Source organism: Argopecten irradians, chromosome 13 (genome assembly GCF_041381155.1).
Source record: "Argopecten irradians isolate NY chromosome 13, Ai_NY, whole genome shotgun sequence".
In the NCBI taxonomy this organism is placed as follows: Eukaryota; Metazoa; Mollusca; class Bivalvia; order Pectinida; family Pectinidae; genus Argopecten; species Argopecten irradians.
In genome coordinates, this window is record NC_091146.1 from 28,978,897 (window position 1) to 28,991,876 (window position 12,980).

A 12,980-nucleotide genomic window follows, 5' to 3' on the forward strand; every position below is an offset into this window, starting at 1 on the left:
TCTTCCGTTTACCATGTCATGCATCGGGTGGTTGGTAGTGTGTGGGCCCCCAGCTAGGTTTCATATCTCTTTGTCTCCGTCTACCCAACGTAGTGCACTGCAGTGGATAAGGGATGTTGGCATCATTATCGTCTTCTAGGGCCTGGGACTTTTGTACACTTTGTTTGTTTGATTATTTTAACGTCCTATTAACAGCCAAGGTCATGTAAGGACGGCTCTCATGTATGCAATGTGTAGCGTGTGTGAAGTGCGAATTTGGGAGGACTGGTATGTTCGTGTGTCTTCTTGTATAGTGGGCTGTTGCCCTTTTTATAGTGCTGTATCACTTAAGCATACCGTCGAAGATTCAATCTGATTAAAATACAGATCTTATAACCAATCAGTTCAATGTAGGATCTGACAATATCCCATGTTGCCGTCACGTTCGGATGATCTTTTACCACGTGTACTCCAGATAAAATACATTTCTACACATTTCTGTCAATTGATATGGGTTGGGTTTTGTGGTTGTTTTGATGTGGAGTTATATGGGAAGTAGATTGTGTTAGATGGGAGGAAATGTTATGTGTATGTACGAGCGAGGGGTTGGAAGGGGATTGGTATACAGCTTTGTTTTAATTTATGATGGGGATATATTTTAGAAATGATTGTGTTGGGATTGGATTTGGGGAATTAACGACGTGAACCATAATTGCATGCTTACAGATACTCATAATCAAATCGTAGTTGTTAAATAAGAACTCTGTATTTTATTACAGCATATGTACGCAAGATTCCAGAGCATCAAAACCCATCCCGGTCACATTTCATATGTACACAAGTGAACCACCCGATTCGCGGCTTGTTTCTCTGTCTATGAAATAAGATTTGCCACTCGGTAATTTTTAAAATGTCGCTAGCTCCTTGCTGTTTTCACTCGTTTGCGTTGTCCTAGTTTTCCTTGGTTGTAAAACATTGTTCTCGGGATAGTGAGTTCGCCATCTGAGGCTCTAATAGTCTTCGGTTTAGCTTAGAAAGCTTGTAAGAGCGTCTGCAAAAGATCCTTTTGCTACTCAGAAGTCTTATCTTCCCAGTTGCGTTGTGAAAATCGTAGGTATTTCGTCTAAGACGTTTTATCTCCGCGTACTTGAATTTACATGTGAAGTCTGTCAATCAAGATCTGGAATTTTCAGTGTTTTCAAATTGGTTGTAAGCTTCATAGATGCTTCATTGATTCGCAAGTGTTGTTCTTTTAATCAAGCAAGATTTTTTGTTTGTTTGATTAATTAACGTCCTATTAACAACTATGGTCATGTAAGGACGGCCCCTCATGTATGCGGTGTATGTTGTGCGAGTTTTGGGAGACTGTGGTATATTCATGTTGTGTCTTCTTGTATAGTGGAACTGTTGCCCTTTTTATAGTGCTATATCACTGAAGCATGCCGCCGAAGACACCAAGCAACACACCCCACCCGGTCACATTATACTGAAAACCGGCGAGCTAGCAAGATGTTGTTGCTATGGCGTGATGGTAATGCACACACATATCTGAAATATTTCACTTAGGCTGGTCTCTCAAATGGTCTCTTTCAAACTCGTTAAAATTCTATTAATAATGTGAGCCTCCCAGTTGCATCAGGCCTTTTTATAGTGAGAACAGTTGCCCAAAGTCGGTTTTATATGTTGCAAGAAGAAATCCATGTTTTCCAAATATTTGCTCTGATAATTCCTCTTGTTTATACCCAATCTTGCCTATGAAAAGTTTCTGAACATTTTTCAAGGCGTCTTGTACAAAGAACATGATCGGAAGTAGGGAAATTACTATGCAAAACATTCAGTGTTGGATTTGATATGAAAGAAAAACCTGAAATACGATAGGAACTGTCCGTTCTAGTGTAGATATACTCGGCTTAGCATAATTGGGTGCGTCCGAGTTGATGATCACACAACATTCGTGTTTCCATATACTAAGATATTCACAGAACAGGCAGTAATGTTGAATGTTCTATCAATCCAAGTACACTCTTGTGTTGACTTGCCAGTGCACATTTACCTGATGTTGTCAATCTTTAATGGAGTATGAAGAATTATTTCCAGTGCTTGTCTTTTTGTCCGATTGATTTTGCTGCTCGAATGGGTGGCCATGTAGGTCGTCTTTGCTAGCAACATCCACAACCATATCTAGGTAAACGTTTGGCAGTGACTGCGTCTTGATGTATTCTCAGATGGTTCTCGCTCTATCGTCTTTGCTTTCCCATGGCGTAAAACCACATCAGTCGCCTTGCAAGAATATTTCACAAAATAAACACGCCCTGCCTCCAACCTGGAAACTAAATTTCGGTATTCTTCCGATCATACTTGCTTGCAGTAGTACCTTCTCTGAGAGGTTTCTTTTGGTTGTGGTTTGAGAATTTCTCTAGTTTTAAATCTAACTGTGTAGAAATTACCGTCTTTTTCTCAAAGTGTATTTGTTTAGTGGCTTTGTGCAAATAGAAATGTCTTTCTCGATCCTTGATTCCATGCTCCACTTGTACTTGAAGTATGCCTTTTTACCTGTGCTACGACGGTATCCTGTCTGAATCTAGCGGGTTTTTTTTAGTATGTCCACACAAAATGAATATACCGCAGTCTCTCAAGACACACACCTAGCACAGCATACACGCAGCACTCGGCATACATGGGAGGCCGTCCTTACATGACCATAGCTGTTAATTAATCAAACAAACAAACTTTACCATAAACATTTAATTTCATCAAGTCAATCTGATTAAAATTCAGATCCTTATAACCAATCCTTTCAAATGTAGTGATAATAAGGATCTCTATTTTAATCAGATTATCATCAAGGAAACGCCATGCTTCAGAGGTCTACTTGTTGGAAACTTTCGAGAATATGCTAAATATGTATTTGGCTTGATCTTGCTGATGCTTGTACTAATTGCATAGAGTCGTCGTTGCAAACATTTTTGATGGCCATCTTTTCTTCACAACGATTCGAATAAAGATGAAGAATCTGGATTCGTGTCGTCTTCATCTGTCACAAAGACCTCCAAATCTTTGCTTTCTTGTTTGAAGTTGGTTTCAGCTGACTGACATATTAAGCTTTTCTCTAAGAATACTGGTTGTTGCATCTTATATGGGTCTATCTGAATCCAATGGCTTGTGACTGGTTCGCCCAATGTCTACTGTTTTTATGGTAAGGTAAAAGAAGTATATATAGAGAACAACCAACTAAATAATTTTACATAGACCACATTGTTAAACTTTGTTAAAGTTTTGTACTGTATTATTAAAACAAAGGAATATTAGTTAGCTATTGTGTTCTATAATTAAAGTCTAGGTTCTCATATAACACTAGATAGAAGAAAGGTTAGTGTCCTTCTGCTCAAATGACCAATACCCATAACTTGTCAATTGTTAATTACAGATTGTAAATATTTTAATTTTTCATCCTTAAAATATTTGTAAATGTTTTAAATAACAGTTATTCAAATACTTGCAACAAAACCTTAACCTGATTATTTAGGCCCATTGTGCTTATTGGAATTCTCAAAATCCAGTATTTACTTCCTTTAAATGACATATCAACACAACACTTGTTATTATAGATATCAGTTCTTCAACACTTGAACCTTAACCTGTCAACCGACACCGATGCCAAAGTGATTCAATAAAAGAAAACCTCCCTTGATCTCAAGCGCCACAATGGAACCAAAGACATTCAAATTATTATATACAATATAAAAATATTTGACATATTAATATTTACACAAAAACATGGGCAATTAGGGAACTTTGGCTCGGTCAACTTGATCTCAAGCGTCACAATGGAACCAAAGACCCAGATTAATCTCTCCGATAAGTCTATTCACAAAACCATTACAAGTCTTTTACATTGTTGGTAACCATAGAAGATCATCCTCCCACGCATGGATTAATGGTGCAGACAGCTGTGAGACCCACATCACAGGAGGGGGTGGCTGGATTGCTGTCCTCCTCACCATAAAACAATAAGGACTGTTCACACTTTTGTGGCTGCCCAAGTTAGTCAATGTATGCCATTTCATGAATTTCCTCTCTGGACTGATAAGTGAAAAAGAACTGCACTTTTCCCACAAACTGCCCTTGGGGTAACTGGCATGAAATTACACTAGCTGATTGAGCGTTTGCCCCTGTGAGGTAGGCTCTGGGTTCTGTCCCCTGGCCGAGACACACCAAAGTCTATAAAAGTGGTAGTTTCTGCTCCTGCTTAGCGCTCAGCATACAGGGAGTGGGACGACTGGTTCGCCCGTTGTCAGTATAATGTGACCGGGTGGGGTGTGTTGCTTGGTGTCTTCGGCGGCATGCTCCAGTGATATAGCACTATAAAAAGGACAAAAGTTCCACTATACAAGAAGACACAACATGAATATACCGCAGTCTCCCGAAACACGCACCTCGCACAACACACACGCAACACACCACATACATGGGGGGCCGTCCTTACATGACACTAGCTGATGAGCGCTGGTTGGGCTGCTCCACAAACGAATCCCGGTATAGCACTTCACTTGAACCTATGGTCCTCTTCGGGTAGTGAAATGTTGTGATGTCTGTGTTAGCGAGAGCAGATGTCTTTAACACTTGAAGTAGAGCCTCTTGCTCCTGCTGGTCAGCTTGTCGATGTTTGGGCTTGTACTGTCCAGCATGCAAGTATTGCAAATTCTCAAGTTTCCTTGGAACTGGTCTACTTCGAAGTGGCTCCAGAAATCCACTACTCTCTAACATTGTCAGCAACCACTGCATCTGTGAATAAAGAAAAAAAGAGTTTATTGCTCATGATAACAAGTAAATTTGTAAGAAACAACAGATAATTTTTCAGCGGCACGTTAACCTCTAACAGCTATGGTCATACCTCATCGATCAATATACGAAATTGTTCTATTAATGAATAATGTATGAGAGCACAGATCAGTTTATTCTTGTTACTATATCTGTAAGAGTTAAATGCATGGACTAAAACATCTTTCATTTGATTTAGGAATATCTTGATTTAATACAAAAAAATATTTGGACTTTGTGAAATCAGTTTTATATCATATGAATGTATTTCTAGCTTTTGTTTTATCTACAATGTCTCATTCATATCTAAATGACATTAATTAATATTTTTATCTCAATATGGAGAATGTGGTGCAACTGGTTAACATGGTTAGACATGGTTAACACTACAGATATGCCCACCCCCTTTTACTTAATGTTGTGGCAAAATAAAAACATTTGTTGAACTGAACTTTCAATATCAAAATTAAAAAGAATTTTACCTCCATTTTCTTCACCGCGTTTAGTTCTGGGTGTTTCGAATTTGTGATGGATTCGGAAAGAGTCTTGTTGAATCTTTCATAAGGATACATCCAGAAATTTGAAGGGGTCCAAAATGCCTGATGTACTGGGGCAAATGGTGCAATAAATGCATGACATAGCTCTGAAAGAAAAATAAATATTTATTAGAAATTTTCTAAAAACAAAATATGAAAATATATCAGCCAACTAATTGGCAAATTAATTAAATTAATTAAATGCAAGAGTCAAACTTATAATCTAGTTAAATTTAAAAGCAAGATATATTTTTAACTCATATTGCAAATGTTCATAAACTGTGACACAATTTGATTTTCATCCTATCTGATATCAGCTTACATTTCCTTTATGCTTAAAAATTCTAATAATAAATTTGCTACGCTATAAGGACAATATAAATGTTTTTAACTAGAATCACAAATTGACATACCCATTATTTCTGGTCTCGTGCTCATATCGGTCGCACAATGTTGCTGTTGTCATCTCATCATGTCTGGTCCGAGCCGTGACTGTAGCTTCCTCCAAGTTCCGCGTAGGGAAAGAGGTGTCCTGACGGAAGGGATGATCTAACGGTAAGAAAATCCTTCCTCCAGGATACACGGTCTTATCCAAGATTGGTGAACGGAACCCTGGTATAATACACAAATTTCATTAATAATCATTAGGGAAAAAGATGAGCTTATATGTACAATTTTAGATAGCCCTTTCTCAGAAACAGCGGTAACAAACTTTTGAGAAATAGTCATAATAAACTTCACATATCAGAATCCAAGATGGCTGCCTGTTGGCCATTTTGTTGATGGTCTGGCCCCAAAATGTAATATACATAACCAGGTTCCTAAGCAAAACCTATACATGAAATCTGATAAATATCCTTTCTTTACTTTCTGAGAAATAGCTGTAACAAGACTGAAGGACTGACAGATTGATCATGGACGATTTAAATAAAATCATAAGTTTTGAAGGAAATAAGTTAAATCCTAAAAACTCACTGTAGTTTTGATTTATTTTCGACCTTAATGTTTTTTTTAAAATTTCAACTGAATAGTGCAAAAATGTTCCTGATCTTAATTAATATCAACCAAAAATTAAATTATTGTCAAGAAAAGATCTTTTGTGGACATGTCTTTTTTAATTTAAAAAAATACGAAGTTATTGCTCTCAATTGATAGATGAATTATAGCAGTAATTAGTTTATATTAGAGACATTTTCTTCTCATACTTATTATCAATGTTCAAAGTTTACAAACCTTTCAAACAGCAATGACAGCATGATGACTTGGCATTCTGTTGCACCCTATTCTGCTCCTTGGCATTCTCTGGAACATCACAGACTGTGAATAGAATCCTGGCACGGAGAGTACTGGTCTTCTGTGTGACGGAATCAAACAATGAAAGTAACATGGTAATTAATTTGTCCCCCATTAGTCTTATAGATTATCTAATATTGAGGTCAAAGTATGGGACTGTTACATGGATTTCGTACATGACATGTTGTCTCCCCTATGTGGACCTTCAAACCAAGTAATATAAGTTCCAAAGCATTATTATCAATTAAAGAAACCTAAATCTATCTTCATCCCCCGATGTACCCACTCTCATCTATTACACTTACCTGATGCCACGTATGTGTCTTAGTTCCCCCACAAATTCTGGTGAAAAGAGTGTCTGGTATATCACCAAAATTGGGAGGGAACTTTAACATAGAGAGACGACTGTCAGCAATCATCTTCTCCTCGTTGGTCAGCGTGAATGGAGCTGGTGGGAGTTTTCCTTTAGGGTAGCTGGAAAAGAAATTCAAGCAATTGTTAATTTAAATTTCGTTTTCATTCTCTATTGAAGTGGACTGTTCTTAATATAACATTCCTCTCTGATCTACATCATATGTATAGAAATATTGAATGCAATATCTGTATGTGGAGATCAGCACAGAGACCATTCATGAAAGATTCATCAGAACTGTTATCATATCTTATGTAATTATTATAGTTATCTATCTCAACAATGCTACATTCTAATATCTAGGATTTCAAAGGAAACTGTTTTAAAGATTGTAGGATTTCAAAGGAATTTGTTTTAAAGATAAAGTTATGATGTGGAAGGATATATTTGACCTTGAGCTCAAAAGAAAGCCACTAAGTAGAGCCCTGCACAATCACTTGATTTAATGCACATTATGTCAAAATTGTCACGAAGTTACATAAAAAGTCTCGATATACAAGTGAAACACTTGTTACCGAATGATTTTTCTCTCTCACATATTGCACATGTTGCATATCTGTTCAAAACTTAAATTACCTTGTATCCAGATCAACTGTCACTACACCTCCCCTTTCACTGGAAAAAGGAAGAAAAATAAGTTGATTGCATTAACTTTAAACACAGCAGTTGCAAATAAAAACAGCAATTTATCAATGCAGGACTATTAAAGTCCATTTCTGATATTTTCTTTATTATGCTCCATTCATATTTAACCAATGATACAATGTGAGACATATTAAAATGAAATGTGTTGATTTTGATCCAAAATGAAGTCGATAACACTCTGTAAACAACCTAGAGACAATCATTCACAAAGCAAGAATGGATTTGATTCAATGAATAAGTTTTATTAATGATATCAGAAAATCTTTCCTTGATAAAAAATTCTTAGGATATCAGTGTACATGTAATTCAATGTGATCAAAAATACCACAGCAACGTGGGTAAAGTAAAATTTATCTTTCTCACTTTCTGCAGTTTTATTGTAATGTTAAAAAAATCACATTTAAGTATGATGTCATTCAACTCAATGTGTGCATGGGACTAATCATACCCACATCATTTTGATATTTCAAAACCCCCATATTGAGATATTTATTTTGTAGACTTAAAAACAAATATTTAATGAGAATATTTAAATAAATTTCACTTTTCACATTTTACAAAGCACAGAAGATGCAACCAAGTCTTAAATTTAAAGAGTAAATGACTAATTTCACATATATATATATGTATTGAAAAGACATTAACATTACAATACATGTCCAAAATGAAGGCGATATTTTTCTCATCTTTTGGTGACCACATGCAAGTCTTATATGAGACGCTTTCCAAAAAATTAATACATTTCAACAATTTCAAAACTTACACTTCTGTTTGATCCTTTTTCCGTTTTTTCGCTTTTTCGCCCATAGTTCGTTTCTGTAAAAACAAAATTAAATAATGTCAACAAGGCATTATATTAGGCATTATGATATTTATATCATAATGTATCTGTCTGGCCCTGATTTCTCCAAACAAATTTAAGTCCAAAACTGACTTAAGTCTTAAGTTTTCATATAAGTTATATAAGGAGAAAAACTTCAGTTTTGATTTAACTGAACTTTTGTTTCGAGAAATGAGAGCCAGATCATGTTCAGTCTTTAAACTTTTAATCCACTATTTGGTTATCACCAACAGTCATATAAATTGATATTTAGCAGAAAAATAAACGACAATACACAAAAGACCTCATTGAATAATCACTACTAATTGTATTATTATGTTTTGGAGTCGTACAATCATGAATGCACACTAAGAAAGTCAGTCTAATAATGAAAGTGGAGAGACTATTAATATCCTTATAACATTCTTTTTCATAGTTCCATAATAAATACCTGTGTAGAATAGACATCAAAAATTTGTTTGGGGCAACAGTAAATGAACCGGTTGTTAAATCGTTCTTGTGCTCTGACCTTTGGCCCGTCTTCTTCCCCATTGACCATCTTAATGATGTGCTCAGCCACTACCTGCATTGTAAAAAGTGTATAAATTATATGTTGTTTCAATATTTTATGAAATCAACTGTTGTAAAGGTCATAACCAAAAACTTTGAAATTATTTTAATTGGACTATATTAAAATGTAGCATAAGTTTTCACATACTCATTTAAGGCAGTATGTATATATGAATACCAAATTAATGTTCGGTAACAAAATCATACTAATAAGGGTATTTTATCCATCCTTTAAATATTTTGACATACAGACCAAAAATATATTCACGATAACAATAGAAATATAAAACATAGTAGATAATATAAAAGGTATTATATTACTACACAAATTCAATGTTCACACTTGACTTACAGATTTTTTTTCAATCTATTAGCTGTTGAATTAATTTCTTACTTGATAAATACCTTCATATCACAATTATCTCCCTTTATTAACATACCTTGACAGCATGCATTGGTTCAACAGGAGAGTGTTTCTCCTGCATGTCTAGGTAGGGGAGCCGGAACCAAGGTGTGCTGCCATAGTGACCATGCTCCTGAGCAATGGACTGCAGTCGTGATTTGTTGTTTGTTCTATAAATAAATAGACATTACAATGCATTAAAAAAATTGTAATCAGACAGTTATATTATTGTTTTAAAATGTGGCAAATATAACCTTATAATGAAAACCAGTTCTATTATATATTCAAAAAAGTACTATAAATGAACCTCAATGCCCAATAGAACATAAACCATTAATTGAAGGATGGAGAAAATCAATGCAAGAGTCAAACTTATAATCTAGTTAAATTTAAAAGCAAGATATATTTTTAACTCATATTGCAAATGTTCATAAACTGTGACACAATTTGATTTTCATCCTATCTGATATCAGATATCATTTCCTTGATGCTTAAAAATTCTAATAATAAATTTGCTATGCTATAAGGACAATATAAATGTTTTTAACTAGAATCACAAATTGACATACCCATCATTTCTGGTCTCATGCTCATATCGGTCGCACAATGTTGCTGTTGTCATCTCATCATGTCTGGTCCGAGCCGTGACTGTAGCTTCCTCCAAGTTCCGCGTAGGGAAAGAGGTGTCCTGACGGAAGGGATGATCTAACGGTAAGAAAATCCTTCCTCCAGGTTACACGGTCTTATCCAAGATTGGTGAACGGAACCCTGGTATAATACACAAATTTCATTAATAATCATTAGGGAAAAAGATGAGCGTATATGTACAATTTTAGATAGCCCTTTTTCAGAAACAGCGGTAATAAACTTCACATATCAGAATCCAAGATGGCTGCCTGTTGACCATCTTGTTGATGGTCTGGCCCAAAAATGTAATATACATAACCAGGTTCCTAAGCAAAACCTATACATGAAATCTGATAAATATCCTTTCTTTACTTTCTGAGAAATAGCTGTAACAAGAATTGTTAATGGACTGAAGGACTGACAGATTGATCATGGACGATTTGAATAAAATCATAAGTTTTGAAGGAAATAAGTTAAATCCTAAAAAATCACTAGTTTTGATTTATTTTCGACCTTAATGTTTTTTAAAATTTCAACTGAATAGTGCAAAAATGTTCCTGATCTTTATTAATATCAACCAAAAATTAAATTGTCAAATACAGATCTTTTGTGGACATGTCTTTTTTAATTTAAAAAAATACGAAGTTATTGCTCCCAATTGATAGATGAATTATAGCAGTAATTAGTTTATATTAGAGATATTTTCTTTTCATACTTATTATCAATGTTCAAAGTTTATAAACCTTTCAAACAGCAATGACAGCATGATGACTTGGCATCATTAGGGAAAAAGATGAGCTTATATGTACAATTTTAGATAGCCCTTTTTCAGAAACAGTGGTAATAAACTTCACATATCAGAATCCAAGATAGCTGCCTGTTGACCATCTTGTTGATGGTCTGGCCCCAAAATGTAATATACATAACCAGGTTCCTAAGCAAAACCTATACATGAAATCTGATAAATATCCTTTCTTTACTTTCTGAGAAATAGCTGTAACAAGAATTGTTAATGGACTGAAGGACTGACAGATTGATCATGGACGATTTGAATAAAATCATAAGTTTTGAAGGAAATAAGTTAAATCCTAAAAAATCACTAGTTTTGATTTATTTTCGACCTTAATGTTTTTTAAAATTTCAACTGAATAGTGCAAAAATGTTCCTGATCTTTATTAATATCAACCAAAAATTAAATTATTGTCAAATACAGATCTTTTGTGGACATGTCTTTTTTAATTTAAAAAAATACGAAGTTATTGCTCTCAATTGATAGATGAATTATAGCAGTAATTAGTTTATATTAGAGATATTTTCTTCGCATACTTATTATCAATGTTCAAAGTTTACAAACCTTTCAAACAGCAATGACAGCATGATGACTTGGCATTCTGTTGCACCCTATTCTGCTCCTTGGCATTCTCTGGAACATCACAGACTGTGAATAGAATCCTGGCACGGAGAGTACTGACTGGTCTTCTGTGTGACGGAATCAAACAATGAAAGTAACATGGTAATTAATTTGTCCCCCATTAGTCTTATAGATTATCTAATATTGAGGTCAAAGTATGGGACTGTTACATGGATTTCGTACATGACATGTTGTCTCCCCTATGTGGACCTTCATACCAAGTAATATAAGTTCCAAAGCATTATCAATTAAAGAAACCTAAATCTATCTTCATCCCCCGATGTACCCACTCTCATCTATTACACTTACCTGATGCCACGTATGTGTCTTAGTTCCCCCACAAATTCTGGTGAAAAGAGTGTCTGGTATATCACCAAAATTGGGAGGGAACTTTAACATAGAGAGACGACTGTCAGCAATCATCTTCTCCTCGTTGGTCAGCGTGAATGGAGCTGGAGGGAGTTTTCCTTTAGGGTAGCTGGAAAAGAAATTCAAGCAATTGTTAATTTAAATTTCGTTTTCATTCTCTATTGAAGTGGACTGTTCTTAATATAACATTCTTCTCTGATCTACATCATATGTATAGAAATATTGAATGCAATATCTGTATGTGGAGATCAGCACAGAGACCATTCATGAAAGATTCATCAGAACTGTTATCATATCTTATGTAATTATTATAGTTACCTATCTCAACAATGCTACATTCTAATATCTAGGATTTCAAAGGAAACTGTTTTAAAGATTGTAGGATTTCAAAGGAATTTGTTTTAAAGATAAAGTTATGATGTGGAAGGATATATTTGACCTTGAGCTCAAAAGAAAGCCACTAAGTAGAGCCCTGCACAATCACTTGATTTAATGCACATTATGTCAAAATTGTCACGAAGTTACATAAAAAGTCTCGATATACAAGTGAAACACTTGTTACCGAATGATTTGTCTCTCCCACATATTGCACATGTTGCATATCTGTTCAAAACTTAAATTACCTTGTATCCAGATCAACTGTCACTACACCTCCCCTTTCACTGGAAAAAGGAAGAAAAATAAGTTGATTGCATTAACTTTAAACACAGCAGTTGCAAATAAAAACAGCAATTTATCAATGCAGGACTATTACAGTCCATTTCTGATATTTTCTTTATTATGCTCCATTCATATTTAACCAATGATACAATGTGAGACATATTAAAATGAAATGTGTTGATTTTGATCCAAAATGAAGTCGATAACACTCTGTAAACAACCTAGAGACAATCATTCACAAAGCAAGATAAAAAATTCTTAGGATATCAGTGTACATGTGATTCAATCTGATCAAAAATACCACAGCAACGTGGGTAAAGTAAAATTTATCTTTCTCACTTTCTGCAGTTTTATTGTAATGATAAAAAAATCACATTTAAGTCATTCAACTCAATGTGTGCATGGGACTAATCATACCCACATCATTTTGATAT

The 12,980-nt window shown here is 34.8% G+C and overlaps 2 protein-coding genes across 2 annotated transcripts; both read right to left on the bottom strand.

Moving 5' to 3' along the window:
• Positions 1-3,657: 3,657 nt before the first annotated feature.
• LOC138306773 (uncharacterized) lies at positions 3,658-5,339 on the bottom strand. The gene is made up of 2 exons (XM_069247250.1): positions 5,283-5,339; positions 3,658-4,764 (listed from the first exon to the last, which is right to left on the bottom strand). Exons 1-2 carry the CDS (start codon positions 5,286-5,288, stop codon positions 4,462-4,464), a joined length of 309 nt encoding a protein of 102 aa, XP_069103351.1. The 5' UTR covers positions 5,289-5,339; the 3' UTR covers positions 3,658-4,461.
• A 1,502-nt stretch (positions 5,340-6,841) lies between these two features.
• On the bottom strand, positions 6,842-9,085 carry LOC138305919 (uncharacterized). The gene is made up of 4 exons (XM_069246211.1): positions 8,958-9,085; positions 8,450-8,502; positions 7,618-7,656; positions 6,842-7,103 (listed from the first exon to the last, which is right to left on the bottom strand). Exons 1-4 carry the CDS (start codon positions 9,063-9,065, stop codon positions 6,896-6,898), a joined length of 408 nt encoding a protein of 135 aa, XP_069102312.1. The 5' UTR covers positions 9,066-9,085; the 3' UTR covers positions 6,842-6,895.
• Between the last annotated feature and the right edge of the window lie 3,895 nt (positions 9,086-12,980).